At 39.1% G+C, this 17,507-nt stretch overlaps 1 protein-coding gene across 3 annotated transcripts in view; it reads right to left on the reverse strand.

The window, feature by feature from the left end:
• LOC115223205 (acetyl-CoA carboxylase-like) overlaps positions 1-17,507 on the reverse strand; it is a 143,477-nt gene that overhangs the window by 90,508 nt on the left and 35,462 nt on the right. For all 3 annotated transcript variants that reach the window (XM_029793673.2, XM_029793682.2, XM_029793691.2), the window contains one exon: positions 3,465-3,588. In XM_029793673.2, coding sequence (XP_029649533.1) covers positions 3,465-3,588 — 124 coding nt within the window. The remainder of the gene's footprint in view (positions 1-3,464; positions 3,589-17,507) is intronic.

Below are 17,507 nucleotides of genomic sequence, written 5' to 3' on the forward strand. Positions count from 1 at the left end.
ATTTCATCAGTGGGAAAACAAAAACAGCAACTTAATTACAAGTTTGTAAACAGAAATGAGCCTAGGGTTAATAATTTAAATATCAAATTATTGGTTATATTTTATATTTTAATTAAGTAATCTTGAATTACTTTATCTGATCTTTTTTTTTTTAATTAGATATGGTGGAAGTGAGTATGCTTCTGACTTTCACAGGATCTCTGAGATCCATGTGATTAATGGCATTCACGTTCATCTTCATTTGTTGCAAGTCTATGAATCAAGAAAATACACATGAAGAAAGGGAATACCAGCAGGTCAATATTCTGAGAAGAAAGGACTGGGGTTACTCGGAGTTAGTACTGAGCCTTGGTGAGTGATGGGAGGAAGAAGCAAGACATGTGAATCAGAAGTGCCTGAGTGAAGCTGGCACAAGACCAGCAAGCTCTGAGATGCAAAGGCCACTGTAGTATCAACAGAAAAGACTGAGAGAAAATATGGTACAGCTGTGAACCAGGAGTTGGAGTCTTTTAATCTTGATGCTGATCAGCTGACTGGCCCAAGTAGCTTTTCTTTGGATGCAGTCAAGGAAGTTTCTATGAAGCAGCTGCATTGTCTCAGGTGTGTGAACAGTTTGCATTGTAGTCTCACCTGAGATTTGTAGAGGATTAGTAATTGTTGGGAAAATATCAATTAGTGCTGATGTATTTTCTTGCTCTAAAAAGAAAGACAAGCTCCCAAGATACAGTCTTTGTTATGTTGAGGGTGTTCATTCACAAGAATGTGATCTTCAGTGATAGTGAGAGCCAGCACTGAAGCAATTGCAAAACCTCTAGGTATGGTTGCTCACATTTAACCCTTTCATTACCAACCCGGCTGAAATCAGCTCTGGCTCTGTAGTACAAATACCTTGTTTTCATAAGTTTTGTATTAAATCTTCCACCAAACCTTAGTCACAATTAATGTTCCTAACACTAGCTTAATGATAACTAAATTATTTTACTAAATTCTTTGTTATATCTAAAATAATTGAGAGAAACACAGAGCATCATCATCATCATCATCATCATTTAACGTCCGCTTTCCATGCTAGCATGGGTTGGACGGTTCAACTGGGGTCTGGGGAGCCCGAAAGCTGCACCAGTCCAGTCAGATCTGGCAGTGTTTCTACAGCTGGATGCCCTTCCTAACGCCAACCACTCCGAGAGTGTAGTGGGTGATTTTATGTGCCACCGACACAGGTGCCAGACGAGGCTGGCAAACGGCCACGCGCGGATGGTGTTTTTTATGTGCCATCGACACAGGTGCCAGACGAGGCTGGCAGACGGCCACGCTCGGATGGTGTTTTTATGTGCCACCGACACAGGTGCCAGATGAGGCTGGCAAACGGCCACGATCGGATGGTGCTTGTTACGTGCCCACAGCACGGAGGCCAGTCGATGCGGTACTGGCTACCTCAAAATAAATACAGTAACAAAAGGGTTAAGGGCTGAGGATGTGATAATGTTAATGTGATGTATGCAGTGATTGTGTTCTTTCACTGCTGAAAGAGACAAGATTGGCACAACTGCAATGGAAAACATTTCCACAAACTTTGCTCCTGAAGTCAGTGCAGATTTGAAGTGATGGGCTTAAGCTGAAAGTGGATAACAATTTCCTCACAGGCTTACATAAATTAACTAATTAGAACAAATTTGGATACATGTTGGAGCAGAATTCAACTTCCTGAATCCTTTCGTTACCAACCCGGCTGAAACCGGCTCTGGTTCTGAGTACAAATATCTTGTTTTCATATGTTTTAAATTAAAACCTTCCACCAAACTTTAGTCACAATTTATGTTCCTAACACTAGCTGAATGATAACTAAGTTATTTTACTAAATTCTTTGTTTTATTTAAAGTAATTGAAAGAAACACAGAGCATCGCAAAATAAATACAGTAACGAAAGGGTTAACATTCAGCTGTGACATGCAAAAATGGAACTTATTTTCAAAAAGGTTATCTGATACAAACCCACCTGAAACCACAACTGGTTCTATGAGACAAACTCCCTGTTTTAAAATGATCTTCAAACTTTTCATCATAATATTATGCTAATTTATGTTCCAAATACTAGCTTAATAATGCTGAAGTTATTTTGATACATTTTTTTTTATCATTTTCAGAATTAATTGAAACAAAGATTGTGGATTTCAACAGAACTATAACAAAAGGGTTAAGGAGTAATTTGTCAATCATTGTAAAGTTGCTCGTAAATCCAAGAGCTTAATAATGACATTCCTTACTCAAAGAGAAAACGAAAATACAACTCAGTATCTGAATTATGATTTTAGCGAAATGGAATTGTATCAGCAACTAGGTTGAAGTTGGGGCTTCAAAAATTTTGACACCTAATAATAAATGTTTAAGTGAAGTTAACAGTCTTCATGCATTTTGAATGACTAAAAAATATATCTTTCATGCTGCAATTGTTTTAGTTTCAACATACAGTCTCAGATCAAATCATTTGTTTGACAAGTACATCTCCAAATTTCCATAATTACATTGTAGAAATATCGGTCTTTCAAGAACACACAGAAACTGTTATACTCGCTTTTAATTTATTTTTAATCCGTACAGTTTATTATGAAGTATTAAGAATTTTCATTGCTCTTCAGCAACATGATAACTATCTCAGTTCCAGAAGTGGAGTAACAAAATGTAAATGTAAAAATTTTGTATGTTCTCAATTTGACTAAAATGTAATTGTTTCACTTCCAACATATGGTCTCAGATTGGAAAAAAACCATATGCAAAAAACAGTACAACTCTGAAAATTTCCATTGTTAACCCTTTAATTGTGAAATTAAATTTCATGGTCATTCCAGTAATGACGTTAAATATCTACCAAGAAGTAGAATTGATATTTTCTGCAAGTCACATTGCCTCAATAAACGTGACACATCTCAACAAAGTGAAGGTGCATGGCTCAGTGGTTAGAGCATCAGGCTCACAATCATGAGGTAGTGAGTTCAATTCTCGAACTAGGCTTTGTGTTGTGTTCTTGAGCGAAACACTTTATTTCACATTGCACCAGTTCACTCAGCTGTAGAAATGAGTAGCAACATCCCTTGGATAACATTGATGGCATGGAGAGGGGAGACTGGTATGAATAGGCAGCTGCTGGTCTTCCATAAAAAATCTTACCCAGACTTATGCCTTGGAGGGAAATTTTCTAGGTACAATTCCATGGTCATTCATGACCAAAAGGGGTCTTTACCCTTTACCTTATCTCAACACAAAATAGTTTCAAACATAACATTCCACAACAAAAGACCATTGATGTATAAAACTGCTTTCCACAGTTAAGGGTAACAAAGTTTTGAGTGGATATATGATTTCTACAATAAAAAAGCTAATATCGTAAATATTTCAGCAAAAACATAAAACTTAGTAATCTACAAAATAAAGACACACAAAGTTGTTTTATAAAACACCTTACTTACTGTGTTGATAACTTTATTGCCACCAAACTTCTTCACAAATTCTTCCGGTGTGGCAACTGTGAAATCTTTAGGGTATGTAGAACGTTTCCCTCGATGATCCAGGTTAACACCTGACATCGTATGCCTAAAAAGAAGGAACAATAAATGACATAGATCAAGATTGTCACAGATGTAGTACGAGCGAGCCGGCAACACAGCTGGAAACAGCAAAAGTAACATTAATGATAATAATTATCAGCATCATCATCATCATTATTATCTTTATTATAAAATAATCACAGTAAAAATTTAGCTAATGTAAACATGACAGGTTTTGTTATTTTTCTTATCATTATTATTATTATGATTATTATTATTATTATGAACTATAGAATGAGAGGAAAAAAAAAATGGGTAAACTAAAAATAACCTTTAAACTTCAGTTTTCAACAGCGGAAATAATTCTTATCTTTTTTTCTTTTTTAACCCACCATCACTACTACTACTACCACCACTCCACTGACTTCTACATACTGAAACAAAAAACATCATAATCATTTTTAAAAATGAAAATAACTAATATTAAAACTGAATCCTAGAAACACTAATGCTGGAGCAGGCATGGCTATGTGGTTAAGACGTTCACTTTGCAATCACGTGGTCGTGAGTTCAATCACTCCTGTACGGCACTTTTGAGCAAATTCATTTTACAGTATGCCCTTGGTTGACCAATACTTTATGAGTGACTTTTGGAATTTGTGAGGTGAAAACTACCAAAATCCTCATGGTGGTGGTGGGGGGTGCATTTGTGCGTGTGCGTGTGTGTGTGTGTCTGTGTGTGTGAGTGTGAGCATGTTTGTGTGTGTGTGAGTAAGTGCCATGTGTGTGCATGTTTGTGTGCATGTATGCATGTTTGCGTGTGTGCGTATGTGTGTTTATGCTCATGTAAAAGTTGTTGTTGCTGTTGTTAAAGTTAACTTTTACCTTATTTCAATCTTTGGATAGCAGCCATGCTGGAACATTACCTTGAAGGGTATAGTTGAACAAATCGACCCCATTCTTATGTTTTTTTTAAGTCTGGCACTTATCCTATCATGTTACCTGGACATAAACAAACCAAGAAGGGTTGTCAAGCAGTGTGGCAGGACAAACACAAACATGTAGACAGGCACACACACAAACACACGCAACAGACTTCTACGCAGCTCCCATCCATTAAATTCATTCGCAAAGCATTGGTTGGACTGGGGCTACAGTAAAAGAAACTTGCTTAAGGTGCTGTGCAGTGGGACAACTTGAAACCATGCAGTTAACTTCTTGACCACACTACGTGCCTACGTCTATGTTGGCTAATTGATATCAAAACAGTACTAGGATCAATCATCATCGTTTAATGTCTGCTTTCCATGTTAAAGGGTTGGACGGATGACATGGAGCTAGCTAGCAGGGAGCTGTCCAGATTCAAACTATCTATTGTCCCATGGTTTCTATGGCAGGATGCCCTTCCTAATGCCGGCCACTTAACAGAGTGTGCTAGGTGCTTTTTATGTGCCACTGGCACAGGTGTGTTTATGTAGCACCAGCACAAGTGCTTTTTTTTCTTGAAGTGGCACTTGCACCTGAACACCTGTATGTGTGGAAAATAGCAGAGTGATTAAAACCCTTGAGGAAGGCTCCAATAAGGCCACAGTTCTATGACTGAAACCAGTAAAACAGAAGAAAATAAAATGAAATCCACACAAAAACTGTTTCTTGAAAATTTAACAAATCTACTGCAACTTAGAAAAATAATCCTGTTGTATCTAAGGTGAGTCATTATGCTAATGTTAATAACACACACTGGTTCAATTCTACTCCTTTATTATTAGTCAATTGGTTAAATATCCAACTAACTATTTGATTGTTTGTTTAACTTTGTAGGCGTAGGAGTGGCTGTGTGGTAAGTAGCTTGCTCACCAACCAATGGTTCTGGGTTCAGTCCCACAGCTTGGCACCTTGGGCAAGTGTCTTCTACTATAGCTTTGGGTCGACCAAAGCCTTGTGAGTGGATTTGGTAGATGGAAACTGAAAGAATCCCGTCGTATATATGTATATATATATATATGTATGTGTGTGTATATGTTTGTGTGTCTGTGTTTGTTCCCCCAATATCACTTGATAACCGATGCTGGTGCGTTCAGGTCCCTGTGGCTAAGTGGTTCGGCAAAAGAGACCGATAGAATAAGTACTAGGCTTTCAAAGAATAAGTCCTGGGGTCGATTTGCTCGACTAAAGGCGGTGCTCCAGCATGGCCGCAGTCAAATGACTGAAAAGAGTAAAAGAGTAAGCCATTTGTTTTATTCTTGTTTGTTTTGTTTTTTTGTTGTCGAAGCTTTTTCATTGCTATTTGTAATCTGTTCAATAACTTTTCTCTTAGTCCGTTACATGTCACCAGATACAAAAATGAAAAATGAAGTAGAAAATAATCACGATTCAAGTACTGAGATAAAAAAAGAAAAATTATTCATTAAGTGAGAAAAAAATCTCAATGGTTTTTTTTTCTTTTTTTCTTTTTTAATCTTCAAAAGCAGAAGTGACTCACTTATCCTTTATCTTTTACTTGCTTCAGTCATTGGACTGCAGCCATGCTGAAGGGTTTAGTCAAAATAACCCCAGTACCTATTTATTAAATTTGATACTTGTTCTATTGGTCTCTTTTGCCAGGCCGCTAAATTATGGAGACATAAACAAACCAACACCAGTAGTCAAGCAGCAGTGTGGGACAAACACAAACACACAGATCATCATCATCATTTAACATCTATTTTCCATGCTGGCCTAAGTTAGACAGTTAGACTTGGAGTTGTAAGCTGGAGAGCAGCACCAGGCTCCAGACTATTTTACTCTTTTACTTATTTCAGTCATTTGACTGTGGCCATGCTGGAGCACTGCATTTAATCAGGCAAATTGACCCCATGACTTATTCTTTTCAAGCGTAGTACTTATTCTATCGATCTCTTTTGCCGAACCACTAAGTTATGGGGATGTAAACACACCAGCATCGGTTGTCAAGTGATGTTGGGGGGACAAACACAGACACACAAACATATACACACACATACACATATATATATACATATATACAACAGGCTTCTTTCAGTTTCCGTCTACCAAATCCACTCACAAGGCTTTGGGCAACCCAAGGCTATAGTAGAAGACACTTGCCCAAGGTGCCACGCAGTGGGACTGAACCCGGGACCATTTGGTTCGTAAGCAGGCTACTTACCACACAGCCACACCTACACCTATAAAAACGTTTGTTTTGATTTGGTTTCTATGGCTGGATGTCCTTCCTAATGCCAACCGCTCTACAGAGTATACTAGCTGTCTTTTCGTGTCACTGGCACAGGTTTTATTACAAGTCACCAACACAGTGCCCTTTTATGTGTCACTGGCATGGATGATTTTTACATGTCACAAGCACAGGTGCCTTTTATGTGTCATTGGCACTGGCCAACACACATATATACACTTTAGGTTTCCACACAGTTTCTGCCTACCAAATTCACTCACAACGCACTGGTTAGCTTAGGGATATAGTAGAATAGTAGAAAACACTAGCCCAAGGTAGGATTGAACCTGAAACCACATGGTTGCAAAGCAAGCTCTTTAACCACACCTGCCTGTGCTTTTGGAATTTTTTTTTTTTTTTCAGAAAACACTGGAAAGTAGAAGGAATAGCCAAATAGCCCTTAACCAATTTTACTAATAACTAACAAATATACTTTAAAATGTCTAGACAAAATTATATTTAGAAACATTAAATCATTTCTGAAAGGGGAAAAAAAAAAACTATGTTAAGCAAACTATAAGGATACGGGGCATCCTGAATCATAAACCACAAGAGGATAGCTAGATCTTGGATGTCAAATTTCTTTAGATTACGAAAACTCAATTAAATTTAAAACCACAGACGAAAAAAAAGTATTGAATAGTAAGTCTCCTAATTTTCAACATCTGTTTTATCATACTATTATGGGTTGAATGAGAAATTATTTAACCCTTTAGTGTTCAGATTATTCTATCAAACATAATGCTTATTGATTCCCATTGATTTGAATTAATCATGCATTATCTCATATCTTCAAGATCTTGATGGTGTAATTACTTAATGTAGAATAACATTGTAGGGTAGGTGTGAGAGCCTGGATCTGGTCAGTTTGAACATAAAACAGATTAACTATTTTGGCCGGATATGGCCAGTTTAAATACTAAAGGGTTAAGCCAGTATTTTACAGCAGGAAGCCCATCCTAACCTGTATTTCAAGAAAAACATTTTTGATTCCATTAGTAAAAATTTTTATATCTTCTACTTGTTTCAGTTTGTATTTAGACCATGCTGGCGCACAACCTTGAAGAATTTTTAGCACTTTTTTTAAGAAAAAACTTGATATTAACCCTTTAGCATTTAAACCGGCCATATCCGGCCAAAAGTATTCTGCCTGTTTTATGTTCAAACTGGCCAGATTTGGTCTCTCACACCAACCCTACAATATCATTTTAAAAATTAACAGCTACCTCATCAAAATCTCATAGCTACAAGATAATGCATGATTAGTTCAAAACAATGTGAATAAAAAGCATTAATTTGGGTAGAATAATGTGAACACTAAAGGGTTAATTCTACTGATCGATCTCTTTTGCAAAATGCTAAGTTATAGGAATGTAAACACAGCAACACCACTTGTCAAGTGGTGGGGGTGGGGCAACACAAGTACAAAGACACACACATATGACGGGCTTCTTTCAGTTTCTGTTTGCTAAATCCTGTTTACTAAAGTTCTGTTTACTAAATCCACTCACAAAGCTTTGGTCAGCCAGAGACTATAGTAGAAGACACTTGTCCAAGGTGTCATGCAGTGGGACTGAACTCAGAACAGTGTAGTTGGGAAGCAAACTTCTTACACAGCCATATAAATGGTCATAATGTAAACAGCATAACCAGCACATTTAAGAGTACCCTTCAATCATTGGGCAATAAACTGCACTTGCAAAGACCTGTTGAGTCAAGTGAAGTCATTGTCATGGCCAGTGCTAGTACCACCTGATTGGCACCCATACCAGTGGCACGTAAAAAGCACCATTCGAACGTGGTCAATGCTAGTACCATCTAACTCTCAGAGTGGTTGGCGTTAGGAAGGGCATCCAGCTGTAGAAACTTTGCCAGATCAGATTGGAGTGTAGTGCAGCCTTCTAGCTTGCCAGCCCTCACTCAAACTGTCCAACTCATGCCAACATGGAAAGCGGATGTTAAACGACAATGATGATGATGATATATACGTGTGTGTGTATGTGTGTGTGTATATATATTGTAAACAAACTTAGGAGTGCTGAGTGAGTCAGTCGGTATTCTACAGAAAATAAAGGAATTCTTGAATGCAGGATAGCTGTGAAGACAGCTTAGAACATTGGGTAAATACCCTCAGTAGACAGCAAAAAGTGGCTGGCGAGCCTCTACAGTGAATCGAACTCTGTACCTATGCAATGGGTTTCATTCAGTGTCCCTCTGCCAAATTTACTGACTAGGCTTTGGTCAGCCAGAGAATTGAGTAGAAGACACTTGCCCAGAGTGTCATACAGTTTCCATCAGCCAATTCCACTCACAAGGCAGTGCTTAACCTGGGACCTTTAAGAAGACGTTTGCTCCAAGGTGTCATGCACCAAGACTGAACTCAAAACCATGTGGTTGTGAAACAAACTCCTTAACCATGCAACCATGTCTGTTACAAATTTAACAACTATTCTATGGACAAATCATCATCATCATCGTCATTGTCATCTTATTGTCCACAAAACAACAACCACACAATGACAAGACTGTGATACACAAACACATTCACACAAGTGCAGGTATGGCTGTGTGGTAAGAAGCTTGCTTTCCAACCACATGGTTTAAGGTTCAGTCCCACTGCATGGCACCTTGGGTGTCTTTTACTATAACCTCAGGTCGACCAAAGCCCTGAGTGGATTTGGTAGATGGAAAATGAAAGAAGCCAGTCGTATATATATATATATATTTATATGTCTTCGTGTCTTTGTTTATCCTCCCCCATCATCATTTGACAACTGATGTTGGTGTGTTTATGTCCCTGTAACTTAGCAGTTCAGCAAAAGATACCGAAAGCATAAGCACTAAGCTTGAAAAAAGTCTTGGGGTCAATTTCTGCAACTAAAAGCCTTTAAGGTGGTGCTCCAGCATGGCTGCAGTGAAATGACTGAAACATGTAAAAGAAAATATATATATATATACATTACATAAACAATGGGCTTCTTTCAGTTTCCACCTATTAAATTCGCTCACAAGACTTTGGTCAATCTGAGGCAATAGTAGAAGGCACTTGTCCAACATGCCATGCAGTTCAATTGAACCCAGAACCATATGGTTGACAACCACACAGCAATTCCCACGCCTATATATAAATAACATGTACATTTACTTAATACAATTACAAACTACAATCTCTGCAGTAATCCTTATAATATAAGAAAATAATCACTGATAGTGAGACAACTTAAGAGAAGCTTTCAGATTTAAGAACGTCCTTTAGTCAGGAAAAATAATGAGAATCAATATATTCTAAGAGCAAAAGTTATTTCTTAGCAACCATAAAAGATGTCAACTGAAATCAAAATGTCTATGCTTTATATTTTTATTGATTTTCTTTTTTTTCTTCTTTTTTTTCATTTTGTTATGTTGGAAGGGTTTATTCATTCACATCCATTATAAATGCTAAGCAAATTGAAATTGAGAATTCACTTAAAAGCTAATTACGCCACTGGAATTTAATTTCTTATTTCTTTATTGCACACAAGGGGCTAAACATAGAGGGGACAAACAAGGACAGACAAACAGATTAAGTCGATTATATCGACCCCAGTGCATAACTGGTACTTATTTAATCGACCCCGAAAGGATGAAAGGCAAAATCGACCTCGGCGGAATTTGAACTCAGAACGTAAAGACAGACAAAATACCACTAAGTATTTCGCCCGGTGTGCTAACATTTCTACCAGCTCACCACCTTCACTGGAAATTAATTTCTGGCATAATCAAATGCTTGTATCCTTTATATTTTACTTGTTTGAGTCATTGAACTACACAATGCTGGGACACCACCTTGAAGAATTTTTAGTCAAATGTATCGACCCCTGTACTTATTTTTTAAAAGCCCGATACTTATTCTATTGGCTTCCTTTACTGAACAGCTAAGTTACAGGGACATAAAGACACCAACTCAAAGCAGTGGGGAGGAGGGACAAACATAGACACAAAAACACACACACACACACATACGACAGGCTTCTTTCAGTTTCCATCTACCAAACCCACTCCTAGGGCTTTGGTTGGTCCAAGGCTATAGTAGAAGATACTTGCCCAAGGTGCCACGCAGTGGGACTGAATCCCGAACCATGTGGTTAGAAAGCAAACTTCTTACCACACAGCCATTCCATTCTTGTTTTTTGGTTTGGAAGATTCTTGGTGTTTTGAGGAAAATTTTGTTGTACCTAGGGAGGGTCATTATACCAATAATAAACACATGTACAGGTTCAGTTTCACTTCTTTAATATTAGGCAGTTGCTTGCTTAATCAGTTTCTTCCTTAATAACTCAGTCTGAAGCAGACCTGATGGTGAGTGGGAGAGGGCATCATTGATGAGGTAGCAACAAGGCTTTCACAAACAATTAAAAGGTTGCTTAACAGAGTTGTTAACTCTTTAGTATTCAGGTGAAAAAAATAATCGAGCAAGGTCCTTGCCAGTGCCGCTGGACTGGCTCCTGTGCAGGTGGCACATAAAAGTACCATTTGAGCGTGACCGCTGCCAGTACCGCCTCACTGGCCTTCATGCCAGTGGCACATAAAAGCACCCACTACATTCTCGGAGTGGTTGGCATTGGGAAGGGCATTCAGCTATAGAAACTCTGCCAGATCAGATTGGAGTCTGGAGCAGCCATCTGGTTTGCCAGACCGCAGTCAAATCATCCAACCCATGCTAGCATGGAAAGCAGACGTTAAATGATGATGATGATTGATAATGATTCTGCCAAATGTAATACTTATTTAATTACATTGTTTTGAATTGTATATTTTTAGAATGACTAGGGTATGTGTGAGAGGTCAGAACTGGCTGGTTCAAACATAAAACAAATAGAATATTGGGTCAGACATGGCCAATTTAAATGCTAATGGGTTAAGCAAGCAATCACCTAGTCAGTTGGCTAAATAAAAAGCCAACTGAATAATAATAATAAAGAAGTGAAACTGAACTAGTGTGTGTTTATTATTGGTGTGATGACCGTCCCAAGATACACATTTTTATGTGATTCCAGCAACAGCAAATAAGAAAAGCAAGTAACATTTTTTGTTTTTTTAAGGGGCATATTAACATACTACAAGTTAAACTATCAACTGTGCAACTGTTGAAATTGCTTATGAACAGACCTATGAACGAAAGTATTCCTGTAGGAGGCTCCATACTATTTTCTGATTTTTCTTATATAAGGGCATCTAGTCATAAAAATTAAACTAAAACCAACATTGGAGTTAAATGTAGTCCTTTGATCTGTGGGATCCTGTCAAACCATCCAACCCATGCTAGCATAAGAATATGGATGCTAAATGGTGATGATGATGATGATTAAACCAGTCATATCCAGCCCAAATATTTTACTTGTTTTGTGCTCAAACTAGCCAGATCTGACCTCTTACACCTACCCTACAATGTCATTCTAAAAATAAAAAATCACACCACTGAAATTTCAAAGCTATAATTCACGATTAATTCAAAACATTGTAAATGATTAAGCATTACATTTGACAGAATAATCTCAATGCTAAAGGGTTAAAGTATCTAGGACCATATTATACATTATCTTTTGTTTTTTAAAGCAGTAGAGTGAGATTTGTGGAGTGTTAGCTGTTATTTCTAGCAAATCAAATGGGTGCATAGAGCAGTGGTTCCCAATCTATTCTATACTCTGTACCCATAGAAAATGTTTAATTAATTTTTGTATACTCCTCACTCCACACACACACAACATCACATCCGAAGATGAAAAAGTCAACTTTCTAATAGCTATTTTTTTTCTAAATGAATCAAAGTTCTTGATGTGCTTTATAGAATTAAAATATTTTACTCAAGCAATTTCAATAATGCAGGCACTATCTCTCTTTGTCATGTCTCTAAAATGCCAACTTGAATACCCAGGGGATATGGGCACTCCAGGCTAGTAACCCCTGGCATACATACTCTCTTGTGTACTTGCCAACTTTGCAGTGTTACCATGTTCGCATCTCTTATTATAATATCTTATACATGATCTGAATTGTGACTTATACACAGGGCAAAGCTAAAACTATGAAAGGAAATAAAATTCTGTACCAAAATTTAACACCAAACAAGGGGTACGACTTATATATACAAGTAAATATGGCATTTCATGGAAAAATATAGAGGGCCAATTAAATCAACAATTCAGACTTTACACCTCCAGCTAAGGACTCTAAAGATAAAAATGATAGCCACTTAAACATTAACACCACTCTCCACTCTAGCACTTATAATTACTGCTCAGGGTACAAAGTAATCTTATCATGCTTGGCTGAAGAAGACATTTTTCAATTAACTCCACACTATTTTCAATTGCTTTTTTTACAACAATCATTTTTGTGTTCATGTAGGTTTGATAAGTCAGCAAATTTTGAACATTTGCACTTATTGGGCTAGGACGAATAATTTCATGGACTGGAGCATTTTCTTAATATACCAATGAACAGTTAAGGAGTGGTTAATGACAAGTAGTAACTATTTTTCAAATTAGTTACAATGAGGTTAAATTGAATGAAATGTTCAGCAAAGATTCACAAATGAAAGCCCACAAAAAGCATATTGACTGATTAAACACTACTTCTTGCTTAAACAGGATTTTATAGGTACACATAAGTACAGTTACAGTATGATCTGATTTTACTTTTGTTATTTTGCCACAGATGTCAAGCCACTGTTACAACTCTTTTATAGAAAAGTATCTAGGACTAACTGCTCTATACATTCTTCACCCTCTTAAGAAGGGTGGGTGTGGTTTAAAGGATATTTTAATTCTAGCCAGTTGAATAAGCACATAAAAAAATTTACTATTATTCTGTCATTGTTACAGTATGAGGTGATTATGGTGTGATGTGAGTGATCATGTGACAGCTGGGTTTCCTTGGTATGGGGTGATGTCATTTGTGCTGAAATCATCCTGGACTACGCCAACATAAAATAGTAAGCTGAGAGCATATAGGCACAAAAGATTTTTTTGTCTTTTTTTCATTTTGATTCAGATCAGTTTAAAAAATAATGTGTGTGGGCATCCTAATATCCGTACAAAAGAAGTACGGATATTAGGATGCTTATACCGTCAGGGTGACCTGAAAAAGGAATCAATGAAAGGGAAAAGGCATTCAAAATTATATAAGTTAGAATGTGTGTGTATACATAAATAAATATACATATATATATATATATATATATACACACACACACACACACATATAAATAATAATTTATACATATATATATATATATATATATAGATCTGTGTATGTGTGTGTGTGCATGTATGAACCATGGGTAAGATTCTCAGTAGTAATTTCTGTGAGTAAATTTTCTTAAGGCCCTACGGTAATTGTTTACCATTTACTTAAGTTTACTTCGTTAGCATAGGTACCACCTTTTGATAATCATGTTAGCATTTTCCTTCTTGATAACTTTTTTTTTAAACATCCTCCCCCCACCTTTAAATTGCATCTACCCGTTAATAGAGTGTAGTATTCCCTAGACCATTACTAGCTCATTCTTTTACTTACGGACCTCAGAGCCCCGAGATGGTAAATTATATGCTTTTAACATATTAGGTTTTTAGACTTTTTATCTAGGCCAGTGATTCCAAACGAGGTCTCTGGGGCCCACCGGTGGTCCACAGAGAATTTCTAGTGGTCCTCAGAGAATTCATAGCCATAAAAAAATTGAAGCCATTTCAGATCTACACAATATTAGTTAATAATTTATATGAAGACAGAATAATAATAAGAAAACAAAATTCAATAATTATTCCAAAAGAATCAATCATCATCATCATCATCGTTTAACGTCCGTTCTCCATGCTAGCATGGGTTGGACGGTTCGACCGGGGTTCTGGGAAGCCAGAAGGCTGCACCAGGCTCCAGTCTAATTTGGCAATGTTTCTACAGCTGGATGCCCTTCCTAACGCCAACCACTCCGTGAGTGTAGTGGGTGCTTTTTACGTGCCACCTGCACAGGTGCCAGGCGGGGCTGGCAACGGCCACGGTCAGATTGGTGTATTTTATGTGCCACCGGCACGGAAGCCAGTCGAGGCGGTGCTGGCATCGGCCACGAGTCGGATAGTGCTTTTTACGTACCACCAGACCAGGGATCCTGGCTGGTTCAATTCGATTTCGATTTCGCTTGCCCCAACATGTCTTCACAAGCAAAGGGGGTTGGCAAGGGTGCCTGTCGTACGGTCGCATTGGAGTATTTTACGTGCCACGGCCACGAGTCGGATAGTGCTTTTTACGTACCACCAGACCAGGGATCCTGGCTGGTTCAATTCGATTTCGATTTCGCTTGCCCCAACATGTCTTCACAAGCAAAGGGGGTTGGCATGGGTGCCTGTCGTACGGTCGCATTGGAGTATTTTACGTGCCACGGCCACAAGTCGGATGGATAGTGCTTTTTACGTACCACCAGACCAGGGATCCTGGCTGGTTCAATTCGATTTCGATTTCGCTTGCCCCAAATGTCTTCACAAGCAAAGGGGGTTGGCATGGGTGCCTGTCGTACGGTCGCATTGGAGTATTTTTTACGTGCCACGGCCACGAGTCGGATAGTGCTTTTTACGTACCACCAGGCCAGGGATCCTGGCTGGTTCAATTCGGTTTCGATTTCGCTTGCCCCAACATGTCTTCGCAAGCATGGGGGGTTGGCATGGTGTCTGTCGTCGGATGAGGTTCTATATCGACTTCGCTTGCCTCAACCGGTCTTTGTGTCCAAGGGAGGAAAGGCATTCATAAGTGGGCTGGGCTCACTTGTCCTGCCTGGTCTTCTCACGTACAGAATATTTCCAAAGGTCTCGGTCTTGGTCATTTCCTCAGTGAGGCCTAAAGTTCGAAGGTCGTGCTTCACCACCTCGTCCCAGGTTTTCCTGGGTCTACCTCTTCCACGGGTTCCCTCAACTGCTAGGGATTGGCACTTTCTCACACACCTATCTTCATCCATTCTCGCCACATGACCATACCAGCGCAATCGTCTCTCTTGCACACCACAACTGATGCTTCTTAGGTACAACATTTCTCTCAAGGTGCGAACGCTCTGTCGAGTATGTACACTGACATTACACATCCATCGGAGCATACTGGCTTCATTCCTCACGAGCTTACGCATGTCCTCAACAGTCACGGCCCATGTTTCGCTGCCATGTAGCATGACTGTTCGTACACACACATCATACAGTCTGCCTTTTACTCTGAGCGAGAGGCCTTTAGTCACCAGCAGAGGTAAGAGCTCCCTAAACTTTGCCCAGGCTATTCTTATTCTAGCAGTTACACGTTCAGCGCACCCACCCCCACTACTGACTTGGTCACCTAGATAACGGAAGCTATCAACTACTTCTAGTTTTTCCCCCTGGAAAGTGACGGAAGTTGTTTTCTGCAGATTTTCGGAGGTTAATGCTCCCGAGCATCTGCCACATACAAAAACTATCTTCCCAGTTAGCCTACCTTTGACATTGCTGCACCTCTTATGTGTCCATAGCTTACACTGGGTACATCTTATAGAGTTTCTACCTACACCTTTTCTACAGATCGAGCAGGGCCATCTTCTGAAGATATTGTGGATTGTCTACCTTTCTACTTATTAGTACTTTGGTTTTAGCTAGGTTGACTCTAAGGCCCCTTGATTCTAAACCCTCCTTCCACACCTGGAACTTCTCCTCCAGTTCTGATAGTGACTCAGCAATAAGAGCAAGGTCGTCAGCGTAGAGGAGCTCCCAGGGACAGCCTGTCTTGAATTCCTCCGTAATTGCCTTGGAGTACTATGATAAATAGGAGGGGGCTGAGTACTGAACCCTGGTGGACCCCAACCTCTACTTTGAATTCTTCTGTGTACATGTTGCCAACCCTAACCTTACTTACGGCATCTCTGTACATGGCTTGCACAGTCCTCACCAGCCATTCATCTATCCCTAGTTTCCTCATTGACCACCAGATAAGGGATCGGGGGACCCTATCAAAAGCTTTCTCCATGTCAACGAAAGCCAGGTACAGGGGCTTATCTTTGGCTAGGTATTTCTCCTGCAGCTGCCTTACCAGGAATATAGCATCAGTGGTACTTTTCCCTGGCACGAACCCAAACTGCATCTCATCTAAACTAACTCTCTCTCTAATTAGTTGGGCTATGACCCTCTCCGTAACCTTCATTACTTGATCCAACAGCTTGATACCTCTGTAATTATTTGTATCTAGGGTATCACCTTTACCTTTGTAGCAGTTGACTATTATGCTGCTGCACCAGTCATTGGGTATGACTCCTTCGTGTATCACCTGGTTGACTATACGGGTGACTAGGTTATAGCCGACACTGCCAGATATTTTGAGCATCTCTGCAGTAATTCCTGATGGGCCTGGGGCTTTCCCTGTCTTCATGCTTCTAATTGCCTTAGCTACCACGGAACTATCAACTCGGATAGCTGGTCCCTCTGTAGGGTCAACATTCGGCAGACTCTCTTTATCCCATTCATTTTCCTCATTCAGTAACCTTTCATAGTGGCGTCTCCAAGCTTCTCTCTTTGCATCCTCATTTAGCGCAAGTGAACCATCCTCCATGCGAACACATTTCTCTCCTACCACATCACGATTCTCTCTCACACACTGTCTTGCAACACGAAATACCTCAAGTCTTTCATCCTCACGGCGCAGGACATTGGCAAATTTTCTCTTATCTGCTTCCCCTCTGGCTAGATAGACCT

Source organism: Octopus sinensis, linkage group LG2 (assembly GCF_006345805.1).
Source record: "Octopus sinensis linkage group LG2, ASM634580v1, whole genome shotgun sequence".
NCBI classification, from domain to species: Eukaryota; Metazoa; Mollusca; class Cephalopoda; order Octopoda; family Octopodidae; genus Octopus; species Octopus sinensis.